Below are 16073 nucleotides of genomic sequence, written 5' to 3' on the forward strand. Positions count from 1 at the left end.
CCTCACGTCACCTCCAGTTAGAACACTCTCTTTAGCCACCTCGGAACCTCTCCACCAGTGAAAACGAACAAGATGGAAAGTTTCACCGAGCATGAGAAGAGAGCTGACTTGAAGCAACTCAAGACGAACCTGGTCAACACCATCTGCGCCTCCATGATCGCCGAGCCGCGCTTCGACAAGGAAGACGACACTGGCGCTCAGACCGTGGTCAATCTCGTCGAGCAGATCGTGCAGGTCGATCCCGAATTCCTGCTCAAGCTCGCCGTCTACGTGAGGAATGATCTCAACATCCGCTCGACCGCCAACTTCTTGGTCGCGCTCGCCGCTAACTACAAGGAGTCGGCCCCCTTCCTCAAGAAGTACTTCAAGCACGTCATCAACTTGCCCTCCGACTGGCTCGACGTCGCCGCGCTCTACCAGATGCTGCCCAACCGCGCCCTCACCGGCCGCGCCCTCCCCACCGCCCTCCGTAAGGCCATGCTCTTCAAGTTCCCCGACTTTGACACCTACCAGCTCGGCAAGGTACCTTTTTATTCAATTTTTTAATTTAATTATTTTTTATTTGTTTTTGTTCGTGATGGTCGCCTGGTTCTCAGCACTTCGCGGGGCTTATTATTTATATTTTTAAAGCAAAAAATTATTCGTAAATAATAAATTGGCTAATGTCTGTTCGTGCACGACAACAGTACAACAAGCAGGGCAAGCTGAAGCGCAGCAAGCAAAAGGCCAAGAAGGCCGGCGCCAAGGGAGCGCCGCCGCCCAAGCCCGATGCCGGCGGCAAGTCCACGCTGACGCTCAAGCAGATGGTGCGCCAGCTGCACATCGACGCGCCCGTCTACCACGTCATGTGCCTCCTGGGCAAGAAGTACCCGGCCAACGAGACCGACTTCCGCCGCTCGGGCCTGCCGGGCGTGTTCGAGCCCGCCAAGGCCGGCAGCCGCCTGAAGCTGCCGGTGCCCGAGACCTGGGAGACGCTGCTGTCGGCCAAGGGCAACAAGGCCGAGACGTGGGAGGAGCTGATCGACCACAAGAAGCTGCCCTTCATGGCCATGCTGCGCAACCTGCGCAACCTCATTCTGACCGGCGTCGACTACAAGTACCACCGCTGGGCCATGAACAAGCTCAACAACGAGGAGACCATCGCGCGCAGCAAGCAGTTCCCGTTCCGCTTCTTCTCGGCCTACGAGGCCATCGCGGTCGACATCGAGAAGCTGCGGCAGGAGATCAAGGAGGCCAAGGCCTCGGGCGTCAAGGCCGGCCAGAAGGCGGCGCCCGCCAAAGGGAAGGGCGCCAAGGGCAAGAAGGGCGCGACGGCCAAGCCCGGCGAGAAGGGCGAACGCCCGAAGAAGGTGATCGTGCCCAAGAACATGCCCGACGAGGGCCTGATCCGCAAGTACCGCGAGGCGCTCGACAACGCGGTCAAGTTCGCCACGGTGCACAACGTGAAGCCCATCCGCGGCAACACGGTGGTGTTCTGCTCGATCGCCGAGTCGATGAAGGGCGGCTGCAAGAGCGCCCGGGGCATGGGCAGCGTGCGCACCCTGCTCGACGTGGGCGTGCTCCTGGGCCTCATGTGCAAGTACATGTGCGAGGAGTGCGACTTCCGCATCGTCGGCGCGCCCGGCTCGCACACGCAGAGCCACCTGGGCGTCGAGCTGCGCGAGGGCACGGTGCTCGACAACATGGCGACGGTCCTCGAACGCGCCGCGTCGGGCGAGCTGGCCGACCACAGCTTCCAGTTCCCGTTCGACTACCTCGAGGAGGCCATCCGCGAGCGCAAGGTGATCGACAACCTGATCGTGCTCAACGACACCATGCTCTACCCCGAACACGACGCCCAGCTGGCCGGCATCCTCAAGAAGTACCGGCAGGAGGTCAACCCGGAGCTCATGTTCGTGTCGGTCAACCTGGGCTCGGCGGGCAAGTCGATGGAGGCCTCGGGCGACCGCCACCCCAACGACGTGCTCATATCGGGCTTCTCGGACGCCATTCTGCGCTACATCGCCGAGCGCGGCGACAGCAACCAGCTGCACTACATCGATCACATCGACAAGGAGAAGGGCATCGAGACGCCGGCGGTCAAGCCGCGCGAGCTCAAGCGCGGCTTCGGCTACACGTCGTCGACCTACTCGAACCCGTTCCGCTCGCGCGCCGTGCGCAAGCCCTTCACGCTGAGCGGCCGCAAGAGCTTCCTGTTCGACGATGATGACGAGGCCAACGACGCCCAGGCCAAGGCCGCCAAGGAGGAAGAGGCCCGCCGCAAGCAGGCCGAGGAGGAGGCCGAGGAGCGCGAGGTCGACGAGCGCGAGAAGCGGCGCGTCGAGGAGCAGGTCGAGAAGGTGCGCAGCGGCAAGTGGCGCGCCGTGCGCGTGTTCGTGTCGTCCACCTTCCGCGACATGCACGGCGAGCGCGACTACCTCGTCCGCTACGTGTTCCCCGAGCTGCGCGAGCGCTGCCGCAAGCGCCGCCTCCACTTCTACGACGTCGATCTCCGTTGGGGCGTCACGCAGGAGGAGGCCGAGACCGAGGGCGCGCTCCACATCTGCCTCAACGAAATCGACCGCTGCCGCCCGTTCTTCATCGGCCTCCTCGGCGAGCGCTACGGTTGGCGCCCGGCCGCCTACGAGCTGCCCGAGGAGCCGCGCTACCTGTGGGCCAAGAAGTACCCGCAGAACCGGTCCATCACCGAGCTCGAGATGTTCTACGGCGCCCTCCGCTGCCCCAACGCCGCCGAGTCCTACTTCTACTTCCGTAACCCGGCCTTTGCGTCGTCGATCACCGACGAGGCCGTGCAGGCGGACTTCTGCGCCGAGGACGCGCACGCGCAGGAGCGGCTCAAGGCCCTCAAGCAGGAGATCCGGGCCACGTTCCCTGACCGCTCGCGCAACTACAGCTGCGGCTGGGCCGGCGTCGTGGGCGGCAAGCCGATGGTGGACCGGCTGGAGCAGTTCGGCCGCCACATCCTCGAGGACCTGTGGAAGGGCATCTGCCGCACCTTCCCCGAAGTGTCGCCCCTGGGCACTGACGAAAGCCGCCTGAGCGTGGCGCGCGAGAGCCACGAGGAGTACGCCATCTCCCGCACGCGCGTGTTCGTCGGCCGGGACGACCTCATCAAGACGATGACCAAGTTCGTCGACGGGGACGAGCCCGGCCCGCTGGTGGTCACGGGCGAGCCCGGCTCGGGCAAGTCGGCCCTGGTGGCCCAGTTCTCGCGCCTCTACGCCGACAAGAACTCGGAGGCGCTCGTGATCGCGCACTACGTGGGCGCGGCCACCGAGGCGCGCGACATCCGCCACGCCCTGCTCCGCATCGCGCTCGAGCTCAAGGAGCAGCTGCAGCTGAGCGAGGAGGTGCCCGAGGAGGAGAAGGAGCTGCGCCAGGTCTTTGGCAGCGTGCTCGAGGCCGCCGGATTCGCCGCCGGCGGGCGTAAGGTGGTGATCCTCATCGACGGCATCAACCAGATGGAGGCCAAGGACAAGGCGCTCGACTGGCTGCCGGGCTCGACCCGCGTGCGCATGGTGGTCTCGACCCACGCCGACACGCCCTCGCACCACGCCCTGCGCCACCGCAAGCCGCAGCCGCCCGAGATCGCCGTCGGGCCGCTCGAGGAGAACCACCGCAAGTCCCTCGTGCGCGCCGTGCTGGCCGAGTACCGCAAGAAGCTCGACGAGGCGCCCGGCAACAACCAGATGCGCGTCCTCCTGCGCAAGCCCGAGTCGCACAAGCCGCTCTACCTCGTGCTCGCCTGCGAGGAGCTGCGCCTGTTCGGTCTCTACGAGCAGCTGTCCAACAAGATCAAGACCCTGGGCGGCACCGTGCCCAAGCTGTTCGACGAGCTGCTCCACCGGCTCGAGTCCGACCACGAGAAGGAGACCCTCAAGCTCACCCTCTCCCTCCTCGTCGCCTCGCGCGCCGGCCTGCTCGAGGCCGAGCTCCTCACCATCCTCGCCCGCGACAAGAAGAAGGAGGCCGAGCTGCCCCGCGCCGTGTGGGCCACCATCTTCGCCGCCCTCCAGCCCTTCTTCCGCCCCCTCGGCCCCTCGGGCGAGGACGCCCTCTCCTTCTTCCACGCCCAGATGGAGATCTCCGTGCGCAAGCGCTACCTCTCCATCCGCAACAACGAGCTGCGCGTCCAGAAGCAGCTGGCCAACTACTTCCTCCAGCGCGCGCGCGTGCCGTCGGGCTCCGGCAACGACGCCTGGCAGTGGGTGGACGACCGCCGGGCCATCAGCGAGCTGCCGCACCACCTGGCCAAGGCCCAGATGTGGGACGAGCTCGAGTCGGTGCTGTGCGACCTCAGCTTCGTCAAGCTCAAGTGCAGCCTCGGCATGGCCTTCGACCTGCTCAACGACTACAACGAGGCCCTGGCCACCGAGCACCAGTGGGACGGCCGGGCGCGCCTCGAGCAGTTCCAGGCCTTCTTCGCCGGCAACGCCCACATCCTGGGCCGGTACCCTGACCTCACCCTCCAGCAGGCCGCCAACCAGCCCGACTCGTCGGCGCCCGCACAGGCCGCACAGGGCCTGCTCTCGGCTGGTAGCGCCGACGGCTGGGTGCGCTGGATCAACAAGCCGCAGGACCAGGGCGCCTGCAAGCTCACCCTCGCGTCGGAGCGCGACCCGGTGCTGGCCTGCGCCTTCTCGCCCGACGGCAAGGAGCTGGTGCTGGCCTCGCGCGACGGCACCCTCCGCATCTGCGACGCTGCCACGGGCGCCGAGAGCGCCACCCTGCTGGGTCACACCAACTGGGTCGTGGCCTGCGCCTACTCCTACGACGGCGCACGGATCGTCTCGGCCTCGTGGGACGGCACCCTTAAGATCTGGGACACCCGCGCTGGCGTGGAGGTGGCCACCCTGCGCGGTCACGGCCGGCGCGTCAACGCGTGCGCCTTCTCGAACGACGGCCAGCGCATCGCCTCGGCCTCGTGGGACTGCACCGTGCGCCTGTGGGACGGCTACTCGGGCCAGCTCCTCAAGACCTTCCACGGCCACACCAAGCCCGTCAACGCCGTCGCCTTCTCGCCCGACGGCCGCCAGATCGTGTCGGCCTCGTGGGACTCGAGCGTCAAGCTGTGGGACGTCGAGCAGGGCACCGAGGTGCGCACCTTCTCGGGCCACTCCAAGTCGGTCCGCTCCGTCCAGTTCTCGCCCACCGGCGCACAGATTGTGTCGACATCGGTGGACACCACGCTTCGCGTGTGGGACGCGCGCACCGGCGAGATCGTCACCACGCTCGAGGGCCACTCCAAGGCCGTCAACGCCTGCGCCTTCTCGCCCGACGGCCGCCACCTGGTCTCGGCCTCCGACGATCAGACTGTGAAGGTGTGGGACGCGCTCGGTGGTCGCGAGATCACCAAGATGGGCGTGGCCGACATGTCCCTCAACGCCTGCGACATCTCGCCCGACGGCCGCCGCATCGTCGCAGCCCTGGCCGACTGCACCGTGGCCGTGTGGGACGTGCTCTCGGGCGAGATCGTCTTCTACATCCGCGGGCACACGCGGACCGTCAACGCCGTGCTCTTCTCCCCCGGCGGCAGCTACATCCTGACCACCTCCGACGACGGCTCGCTTAAGCTGTGGTCCGCCCGCGACGGCTCCCTCGCGCGCACCCTGACCGGTCACCGCGACTGCGTCAACGACGCCTGCTTCTCGCCCGACGGCGCCAAGATCCTGTCGGCGTCCGATGACTTCACCCTCAAGATCTGGGACACTGAGTCCGGCGCCGAGGAGAAGGAGATCAAGGGCCACACCAACCGCGTCACCGGCTGCGCGTGGGCGCCCGACGGCAAGCGCGTGGCGTCGTCGTCGAGGGACAACTCGCTGCGGATCTGGAGCCCCGAGACGGGCGACGTGAAAAAGATCTTCAAGGGCCACATGGACTGGCTCACACGCTGTGCCTTCTCGGCCGACGGCAAGAAGGTGGTCTCGTGCTCGTGGGACTACAACATGAAGCTGTGGGACGTGCGCGCTGGCAACGAGATCGCCACCCTGCGCGGCCACATGGGCGCCGTGAGCGCCGCCGCCTTCTCGGCCGACGGCAAGTACCTCGTCTCGGCCTCGCTCGACGGCACCCTCAAGATCTGGGACCCGGTCAAGGCCCACGAGGTCACCGCCCTCCGCGGGCACTCGGGCCGCGTGAGCTGCGTGCGCTTCGCCCGGACCGGCACCACGTTCGTGTCGTCGTCGGAGGACGGCACCGTTCGGCTGTGGGACGCCGAGGCCGGTCAGGAGATCACCACCCTGCAGGGCCACGCCGACGCCATCCGGCAGGTCAAGTACTGCCCCGACCGCGACCAGATCGTCTCCACCTCGGACGACTGCACGGTCAAGGTGTGGAACGCCGGCGCCCAGCGCGAGATTGCCGGCCACTCGCAGTGGGTCACCGCCTGCGCCCTGGCCTCCTCCGCGCGCGTGCTGGCCACCGCCTCGAGGGACGGCAGCATCAAGCTGTGGGACACGCGCACCAACCGCCCGCGCACGGCCCTCGCCGGCCACGACCAGCCGGTCAACTGTGTCGCCGTGTCGCCCGACGGCGCCACCGTGGTCTCGGCCTCGGATGACTTCACGCTCAAGGTGTGGAGCGGCAAGGAGGGCGACCACCTCCGCACCATGCGCCACCACACCAACTCGGTCCGCTGGGTGTGCTTCTCGCCCAACGGCGCGCGCGTGGCGTCGGCCTCGTGGGACAACACCGTGTGCGTGTCCGACCCCAGCAAGGGCACCCTGCACCTCACCCTCCGAGGCCACACGGACTGGGTCAACGCCTGCGCCTTCTCGCCCGACGGCTCGCGCATCGCCACGGCCTCGCACGACCAAACCGTCATCTTGTGGGACTCCACCACCGGCGCGCGCATCCACACCTTCACCCACCACGCCAACTGGGTCGTCGCCCTGGCCTTCTCGCCCGACAGCAAGTACCTCGCGTCGGCCTCCTACGATGCCACGGTGGTGCTCACCCACGTCGAGCGACGCACCACCCGCTCCTTCCGCCCGCACACCAAGCGCGTCAGCGCGCTGGCCTTCACCGCCGACGGCGCCCATCTGCTCTCGGCCTCGTACGACGGCTGCATCACGGCCCACCGCGTGGCCGACGTGCTCAGCGTCACCGATCCGGCGCCCTCCGGCCGCTTCTTCACCAAGGCGCCCGCCACCGCCCTCTGCTCGTCGGCCTCGCTCTCCGCCGCCGGCGACTCGCTGGGCAACGTCTACCAGCTCAACTTCGAGCTCTAAGCTCTCTGGATCGACCTCCTCTTCAGTTGTAGACTGGACTGGCCCAACCACAAGATTGTACATTCATTCACAGAACAATAATCACACCAATTCACAAAGAATGGGGACTCCACAGCCCACCCAGAGACGCCAAGGATCGTGGGCGATTCGTGAATGAATGTAAAGTGCGTCAGGAGGTGGAAGCTGACGTGTAGTGCAGATAAAAAGGATATGCACCGGTGATAAGAGATCACCGACAGCTAGGACGGCTTATGTGATGCAGTGATCTCTTGGGTTAGTTGTTGTGAGATACAAGTATAGAAAAGAAGAGACATGATAGTGGACAAGGGATGACTAGTGGTGAGAGGAGTGGAGAAGTAAAAAGGAGGTGAAGAGCTAAAAAGGATACGGCACGGTGGATTCCCGGGTGGTCGCCCACCCCAGCACTAACACCGCCTGGCGCAGCTTAACTTCGCTGTTCGGATGGGAAGCGGTGCTTTCTGCGCAGTGTGCCCGTATCCATTGGTACGCACGCTCTTCTTCCTGACTGATCACTTGCTCAGGCCCCTTTTTTTATTTTTTTATCTGGGAAGAAAAGAAAAAGAATGGAAATTAAGCCTGCAGGCGGGATTCGAGGAAGATCAGTGCCAATTCGCAGAGTAGCATCCCGATGAGACGCGCATCCTTCCTCCGGTCCACCCCTTCATCGTTCATCCCAGGTACCATTCTCCTTGGCACGAATTTTGCTTCATTTTATTAAAATCGAAACATGCAATCGTCGAAGTTAATCACAACACTGGATCTCCCCCAATCGTGGCCATCTCTGACTAAATCGTATCCAATAACACCTCCTCTGCCTCGCAGTGGGAAGCAGGCGCATTGGGGCCGCCCAGCAGCTCCCGAGCGTCGCCACCGGGCCTCTTCGTAGCATCTCAAGCTCCACCTCGGCTGCACTGCCCCTCCTCACCAAGCGGTCTTCGCTGCCGCTCTCCCGCCAGTCTGCCCGATGGATGGCCACGCAGGGCGACGCCAGCTCTGCCGACTCAAGCAAGAAGGAGCAGCAGCAGCACGACAACGACCAACAGCAGAAGGAGCAGAAGGAGAAGCAAGACGATGAGCGAAAAGAAGAGGAACAGAAGAAGGAGGACTGGGAGAAGTCGCGAGGTGGTGGATACAAGCAGGAGGTGAACACGTTCCAGAAGCTGCTGGCGGTGGGCATACCGGTGACGGCGATCGTGCTCGGCGTGAAGGTGCTGCTGGACATGCAGGCCACCGGCGCGGAGGACGACACGCTGCAGGTGGACATGAACGTCATCATGGGCCACGTCTTCCAGAACACCGTCTACAACGTGCTCGACTCGAAGAGGCTCGTCGGCCTGCTGGGCGATCCGCTGCTCGTCGAGCCCAGCAAGGCCAAGTTCAGCTTCACCAAGGACTCGGCCTGGGTCTGCTACCCGCTCTACGCGCCGCAGGGCCACGTGTGCACGGTCACGGTCGATCTGCTGCGCATCGATCCCAAGGGCAAGGACGTGAAGACCAAGAAGCCCCACATGTGGTACGTGGCGCAGGTCGAGGTCGACCTCAACAACGGCAAGAAGGTGCTCATGAGCACCCGCATGTCCGACGGCCTCAGGCAGCCCTTCAACGTGCTCACCCTCTTCGCCAAGCTCTACCACGACCTCAAGAAGCAGGAGCAGGAGTTCCTTCAACAGCAGGCCGCCGCGGCCCTCAACCAAGGCCCTGCGCCGCAGTGAGCTCCAACCAATACAACATTCTTCAAATACTTTACATTTTTAAACCAAAAATGTAAAATGTAAAATCGAATGATTGATCGATTTATCAATCGAATTGAGAGAGAGAGATGGAGCAGCAGGGCGCAGCTGGGACAGGCGGCAAGGGAAAGGGCAGGGGGAAAGGCAAGGGAAAGGGGAAGGGAAGGGGAAGGGAGAAGAAGAGCCCCACAAGGAGGACGGAGCGGCTGCTGTTGCTGTCGCCCCCAATGTAGCGGCTGCCGCTGGCGAGGAGGAGGAATCCGAGCAGGCCGTAGTGTCAGTGTCCACCCCCGTCGAGAAGCCTGACAAGGAGTTCAGATTCTGGAAGACCCAACCCGTCGCCCAGTTCGGTACTGATCATAATGTCACTTCCTGCGCCGCATCCATTCAATGATTATTATGCAGCAATTAACACTTTAAATTCGCGAAATTAGACAAGCCATTGGAGGGCGACAATGAGGCGTTCGAGCCCAATAAGCCAGTGGATCAGGTGCAGCAGGAGCCCTTCAAGCTCAACGACCTCTTCGAATGGAGCGACGTCAACATCGAGGTGCCCGACGAGCTGGACGAGCTCTACAACCTCCTCTACGAGAACTACGTCGAGGATGATGACAACATGTTCCGCTTCGACTACTCCAAGGACTTCCTCCTCTGGTACGCCACCCCACCCACGCCCGCACCGCCCGCATGGCTGCACTCGAGGCCCGGCGGGGCACTGACTTGGTAGCCAACGACGGTGTGGTGCTTCCGCGACAGGGCCTTGAAGCCGCCCGGGTGGAGGGGCGAGTGGCACGCCGGCGTGCGGGTCAAGACGAGCAAGAAGATGGTGGCCTTCATCTCCGCCATTCCCGCCCTTATCAGCGTTCGCGGAAAGTGCGTCACCTCGCTCGCACCACCGCACACGACGCACACGACGCGCGTGCAGTAGTCGTACTAAACCCCTCCCCTCCACTCACACCATTTGACATTGCATTGCTCAGGCAGCTGAAGATGGTGGAGATCAACTTCCTCTGCGTCCACAAGAAGCTGCGCGACAAGCGCCTGGCCCCGCTGCTCATCAAGGAGATCACCCGACGGGTCAATCTCACCGGTACTCTCCTTTACTAGCTCAGCCCCGCTGGCGCCAGCGGTGGTAGTTTCGTGGTGCACTGACCGCGGTGGCGGTGGTGCTCTCCAGGCATCTTCCAGGCCGTCTACACGGCGGGCACGGTGCTGCCCACGCCGGTGGCCAAGTGCCGCTACTGGCACCGAAACCTCAACCCCAAGAAGCTCGTCAACGTCGGCTTTTCGCACCTGACCCGAAGGATGACCCTGCCTCGCGCGGTCAAGCTCTACAAACTGCCCGCGGCGCCGCTCACGCCCGGCATCAGGCCCATGGAGCAGAAGGACGTCAAACAGGTTCGTCTGCGGAGCGTGTGTGTAGGGTTGATTCGTTAATACCACACTTGCTCATGCGTGTGTCGTGCTGTGTTGCGTGTCGTGTGTGCAGGTGGCTGCGCTGATCAAGTCCTATCTCGTGCGCTTCGGCCTGGCTCCCGTCTTCTCGAAGACCGAGGTGGCCCACTGGTTCCTCCCCAGAACCGATGTGATCGTGTCGTACGTGGTGGAGGACAAGGCCACCGGCAAGATCACCGACTTCCTGAGCTTCTACTCGCTGCCCTCGACCATCATCGGCAACCCCACCTACAAGACCCTTCGGTACCCCCCCCCCTCTCACCGCTCCGCCTCCTACTTGCTTGCCAGCTCATGTCGTCTGTCATGTTGGCAGCGCCGCGTACTCGTATTACAACGTGGCCGGCAAGACTCCGCTCAAGAACCTCATGCAGGTGCGTACACTCCGCGTGCGTGTCCTGTGGCGTCTCTTTGTGTGTCGTGTGCGCTAACGCGGTTGTGTTTTTGCACCAGGACGCGCTCATCTTGGCCAGCTCGCTGGGCTACGACGTCTACAACTGCCTGGACCTGATGGACAACGAGTCGATCCTGCAGGACCTCAAGTTCGGTCCCGGCGACGGCAACCTGCACTACTACCTCTACAACTGGAAGGCCAACACCATGCCCGCCAAGGACGTCGCCCTCGTCCTCATGTAATCGTCCGGCCCCTCAAGGCCTTGGTGCCAACGACGAAGACAACCGATCCACCAAAACCGTTGTGTGTCCATGTCATGTGTCGCGTTTGATGTGTTTTATCATCTGTGTGCGGCTTGCTTCAAGAGGAGAAGCCGCAGCGCAGGTTCCAGTACTGCTTCTGCGCGGCGCTCTCGAGCACGGCCAACTGCTTCACCAGCGGCGTGAGCTGCTGCAGGTGGATGAGCGTATCGTGGCTGTCCGATTGGTCCTTCTTCTGCCCGTAGACCACCTCTCCCTCGCTTGCTCCCGGGAGCTGCATGTTGCTGTCCAACTGTGTGCGTGCGACACAGACACACACACACACACACACACAAACAAGAGGGCGCAAGCGATGACATAAGTAAGGCCATTCGCCATCGGTGGGTGAAGGTGTGGTGGAGTACCTCGGGGATGGGTTCGCCGCCGAGTCGCTTCTGGATGGCGGCGATGTAGGAGGGCTCGTCAAACCACAGACCGCACCCGCCCTCCTCCACCAGTCGCACGTCCTGGCAGCCGGAGCCGCGGCTCTTGCACTGATGGAACCACACCTTCTCCTTGCCTCGCGCCACGATGGAGATCGCCATGCCCAGGCGATCGGCACGGCCCACGCGGCCCACGCGGTGAATGTAATCCTCCGACTTGTCGGGCAGCGTCACGTCTGTGGGGGGCAACACGCGCGTCACTCAACACACACACACACACACACACACACACACACCACACACACACACCACACACACACACGGAGTACGAGGAGAAGGGGGGAGGGTAGTACTGATGACGTAGGGCAGCTCCTTGATGTCGATACCGCGAGCGGCCACGTCGGTGCAGATGAGGAACCGGATCTCACCGTTCTTGAAGCCCTCCAGCGCCGCGCTCCGTTCCCGCATCGAACGGCCCGAATGCAGCGACGCGCACGAGTAGGCATGCTCGATGAGCGCTGTGATGCGCCAAATTGAAAAGAGTTGACCAACCGATTGTCAAAGGACGGGCGCACTGGTGGTGGTGGTGGTGGTACCTCTCTTGCCCTTCTCCTTGCCGCCGAGGTCGTTGAAGTAGGCCTCGAGGCAGTCCGCGTCCACCCGCGTTCGCACAAAGATGAGCGCCTGATCCATCTTGTGTGCGTCGATCACCTTGGCCACCAGGATGGGCTGCGACACAGAAGACACACGAACGCACATGAGATGAGACGCATGGGGATGGTGATGTAATCGTTTCGCGTGTTGGTTTGTGTCAAACCTTGAGCAGTTTGACGGCCTGCGAGTAATGCAGCTCGTTGGTGGCGACGGTCTTCGTCGTCGGGTGCGAATCTGGCAAGGACGACATCAGCAACCGAACTCGACACACACGACACACACAGGCACGCCTACCTTTGGCGTGAATGCCGTCGGTCTTGGGCCGCTTGAGCGGGCTCACCCAAGAGTGGTCCTTGTCCGGGTCCGCCCACACAATGGCGTGGTGCACCGTCTAGAGGTGAACAGGCCTCGTCAGCAACAGTAACGCGTCGTGTGGCGGTGTGTGTCGTGCGTGCCGTGCGTGTCGTGTGTGTGTGTGGCATGTGCGTACCTCGGGTACGCTCTCCTTGCCCTTGAGGTCGACCCACGTCGGGAACTTGCAGATCTTCTGCGACATGTCGGTGATCTCGGGCGAGTGCAGGGTGGCCGAGAACATGAGCACCTGCAGCCGGTGCACGGCCTTGGGCAGCTTCGAGTAGAGGTCACTGATAGCCGCCGCGTCTTCGGCCTGGGAGACCAAGCGGTCGGCCTCATCCAACACAAAGAACCGCACGTCCGACAGGTCCACCTTGCCCGACTTAATGAGATCTGTCGCGCCATAGAATGTCGGCTTGCGATCATAGCGCACACACCCACACGGACACGCACAACCGCACACACACGGACACGCACAGGGTGACGGGCGTTACCCATGAGCTTGCCCGGGGTGGCGGTGATGATGTCGACACCGTGCTTGAGGGCGTTCAGGGCGGGCGGTACGGGCATGCCGCCCACGAGCAGAAGGATCTCCAGGCTGGGCGCCGTCAGGTGCTTCTTGAACAGGCCCAACTGCTCGTGTGTCTGCTGCGCCAGCTCCCGCGTCGGCTCGATAATGATCGCCAACGGGCCACGTCTGCACTTACGCATGAGCGCCACGCCGGTGATGCATGAAAATTGATTAGTGTGTTGACGCACCCTTTGCGGCCGGCCGACCCAGCGGCGCCGAGCGTGGTCTCGGCGATGGGAGCCGCGGAGATGGGCTTGTAATCTCCCGGGTCGTATTTGAACGGCGAATGGCCAAAGTTGAACTCCATCTCCGCATTCTTGAGCACGACGGCTGTGGTAGGTCAAGGCAGTCGAGTCAGCATCGATCAACGGCTTGGTTAGTTGGTTGGTTGGTTGATTGATTGATTGTGGTGGGTAGGCGGGCGGGCGTGCATGGTACCGGGGTAGAAGGCGAAGCCGCGAGGCGGGATATCGAAGGCCTTGTCCAGCGAGCGTCCGTTCTTGGTGAAGTGGATGGTGCCCTCGTCGCAGTCGATGAAGCACCCGATCACGTCGTTCTTGCCGTAGGGTTCGCCGTACGTGTCGAACTGCCTCCTGTTGGACTTCTTGCCTGCACGACCATCGTTGTGGGCAGTGGCCCCAATGCCGCATCAGTGCCACGTCACAATGATTAGAGACGAAGCGCGAGTGTGTGCCTGTGCCGCCGAATCCGTAGCCGTGGGCGTCGGTGCCGAGATCCAGCGCAGCGGCCCTGGTGGACCAACCCACACGACAGAGACCCTCGTCGGTCACCTTTGCCTCGTAGTAGTACTTGCCTGGAGGCATGCCACACGCACCACCAATGTCAGCACGACCGCACACGCACACGCACACGCACGCATAGCGCAGCTGGTGCACCTACCTGTGGTGACGCCCACGGTGGCGCGACAGCCACCCCACTGGAACTCGTCACGGGATTGGCACACGAGCCCGCGTGCATCCACCGCGACCCGCGCATCTCGGTCGTCAGGGCTCAGGGCTACCTTCGTGCCCACTGCGGTATTAAGGATTCACATCAAACAAAACGGGTCAACTTGCGTTTGCAGCGTTGTGAAGTTCGCTTGTGCACCGGTGCACGTACCGGCAGTGTCGGTGGAGGGAGATGAAGATGAAGATGAAGATGAAGATGAGGAAGACGACGAGGTCTGGTGAGGCATGGCCGCTTCTCGCAGCACCTCGTGTACGATCTGCAGCACGGGCAGACCGAAAGCCTGCGCAACGTAGCAGCAACGCCACTACAATCAGAACCAAGCCGGCACACATGTAGTGCTTAGGGTGCGTGTGCAAGGCGAGTCGTACCCCCGTCTTGCCAGCTCCCGTCTCGGCAGCCTGCATGAACCAGGGCAGACATGCACAGATTTGAATGCAAAAAAGGATGGTATGAGTGCAACCGTGGCGATATAAGAAGGAGGGGCCTTAAAGAAGGTGCGTACGGCCATGACGTCGCCTCCGCCGAGGATGAGCGGGATAGCCTCAGCCTGGATGTCTGTGGGAAGAGTCCACCCCAGCTCCTCCACCGCCTTTATCAGCTCTGGCATCACTCCAAACTCTTCAAACGCCGCTGCCATCTTCTTGCTCTACGCTCAACACTCTTGCTCGAGCTACTCTTCCTTTGCACGTTACGTTCCTCTTTGCTTCTTGCTGCTACCCCCCCCCCGAAAAGCACAAAAAGAAAATAAAAAAGCAAGAACAGAGGAAAATAAATTTATTTATTATTTATTTGCTCACTTGGCCTTGGTCTGTCTCTCGACGCTGTAGAGGGCGTTGAGGTGGTTGGCCACATAGGCCATGAGGGCGGAGAAGAGGCCGGAAGCGATCACGAGGTACCAGGATCCGACGTGGAGCTGCAGCTGCAGGAAGCTGTTGTGATGATGCATCGACGAGAGACACGAAGTGTGAGCGAGATGGGTCAACAATGGAGGCCAAACGGGGAGTGATGATGGTACGGTACCTCACAGCGATCGGGAAGGCGAAGTAGAGAATGATCGCGTAGGCAGACATCTTGATGCTGGAGAGCGCGGTGTGCTCCTTGCGCGAGTGGGTGTACAGCCACACCAGCGTGGTGAGCGCAATCAGTCGCAACTGCATTGTGTGCGTCACGAAACGATGAGTACAAGCATTGGTCTGAAGGCTTATGAGAGTTGTGGCTGATGCGCACCAAGCTGAAGTTGGCCTCAATGCTCATTTGGATGTACTCCCAGCTAAACTCAAGCTGGCGAGCGCCGATCCAGAGCGGAGCCAAGCGCATCAGAATGGACTCAGCCACGGCCCAGCCTGCAGCCAAAACAACGTTGGTCAGTGACAGGCGTGCGAAGGTGCAGCCCCAATGCCGCATTGGCCAGCGAGGGTGGTGTCAAGGTACCGAGGCCCACGCTCAGCACTCTGGCCTCACCGCCCACGGTCTTCTGGTTGAGGGCAAAGTAGATGCCCACCACGTCACCAGCGTTGACGAGCGCCTTCAACACCTCCTGTGCGTGCAGATGCAGCTGCGCCGGTGAGTCACCAAGACGAGCAGCACAGATTGGAGAGGCGAGGAGGAACGGACGTGAAGGATCTCGAACTGGCCCTCCTCGGACGCAGGCACCAGCGTTGCAAACAAGAGCAGCTGTAGAGATCAAGAAGGGCGCAAGATGAAGATTAAGAAATACGAAATTTGACTGCCTTTCTATGTGGAGGGTTACCTTGATCGCTTGTGTTGCTACATAAATCAGAGCAGCGTACGCAACCGGGAAGAACGCATTGTACTCCGACCTGACGAAAGCAATGAAAGTAAAGCCGTGAATTAAAAATCGGGTGAGCTCGATCCCGATTTCACTGTGGATTGCAAGCCGTACAACTTGCCGGCCTTGTAGAAGATAAACGAGGGTCCGAACGCCAGAAGGGCGCAGTTGGCGAAGTGCAGGAACGTCATGCTGCACCACTCTTCCGATTCGGCTGATTAATCCTCC

The 16073-nt window shown here is 62.2% G+C and overlaps 4 protein-coding genes across 4 annotated transcripts; 2 read left to right on the forward strand and 2 right to left on the reverse strand.

Moving 5' to 3' along the window:
* Window positions 1–72: 72 nt before the first annotated feature.
* ACA1_370060 (telomeraseassociated protein 1, putative) lies at window positions 73–7229 on the forward strand (the record flags this gene model as incomplete). The annotated part of the gene is made up of 2 exons (XM_004340225.1): window positions 73–522; window positions 687–7229. 2 exons carry the CDS (start codon window positions 73–75, stop codon window positions 7227–7229), a joined length of 6993 nt encoding a protein of 2330 aa, XP_004340273.1.
* A 989-nt stretch (window positions 7230–8218) lies between these two features.
* Window positions 8219–11068, forward strand: ACA1_370070 (MyristoylCoA:protein N-myristoyltransferase, C-terminal domain containing protein; the record flags this gene model as incomplete). Its single annotated transcript, XM_004340226.1, has 9 exons — window positions 8219–8958; window positions 9089–9330; window positions 9415–9634; window positions 9737–9853; window positions 9961–10070; window positions 10158–10378; window positions 10470–10678; window positions 10749–10806; window positions 10886–11068. The coding sequence occupies 9 exons, from the start codon at window positions 8219–8221 to the stop codon at window positions 11066–11068; spliced, it is 2100 nt and encodes a 699-aa protein (XP_004340274.1).
* A 118-nt stretch (window positions 11069–11186) lies between these two features.
* Window positions 11187–14693, reverse strand: ACA1_370080 (ATPdependent RNA helicase Ddx1, putative; the record flags this gene model as incomplete). The annotated part of the gene is made up of 15 exons (XM_004340227.1): window positions 11187–11378; window positions 11491–11744; window positions 11862–12026; window positions 12105–12237; window positions 12326–12396; window positions 12457–12553; window positions 12653–12909; window positions 13011–13213; window positions 13276–13417; window positions 13526–13696; window positions 13752–13901; window positions 13988–14119; window positions 14207–14336; window positions 14425–14454; window positions 14559–14693. 15 exons carry the CDS (start codon window positions 14691–14693, stop codon window positions 11187–11189), a joined length of 2262 nt encoding a protein of 753 aa, XP_004340275.1.
* A 156-nt stretch (window positions 14694–14849) lies between these two features.
* Window positions 14850–16036, reverse strand: ACA1_370090 (uncharacterized protein; the record flags this gene model as incomplete). Its single annotated transcript, XM_004340228.1, has 7 exons — window positions 14850–14985; window positions 15077–15207; window positions 15284–15399; window positions 15488–15593; window positions 15671–15730; window positions 15807–15876; window positions 15960–16036. The coding sequence occupies 7 exons, from the start codon at window positions 16034–16036 to the stop codon at window positions 14850–14852; spliced, it is 696 nt and encodes a 231-aa protein (XP_004340276.1).
* Between the last annotated feature and the right edge of the window lie 37 nt (window positions 16037–16073).

Source organism: Acanthamoeba castellanii (assembly GCF_000313135.1).
Source record: "Acanthamoeba castellanii str. Neff unplaced genomic scaffold scf7180000084664, whole genome shotgun sequence".
Classification (NCBI taxonomy): Eukaryota; Discosea; order Longamoebia; family Acanthamoebidae; genus Acanthamoeba; species Acanthamoeba castellanii.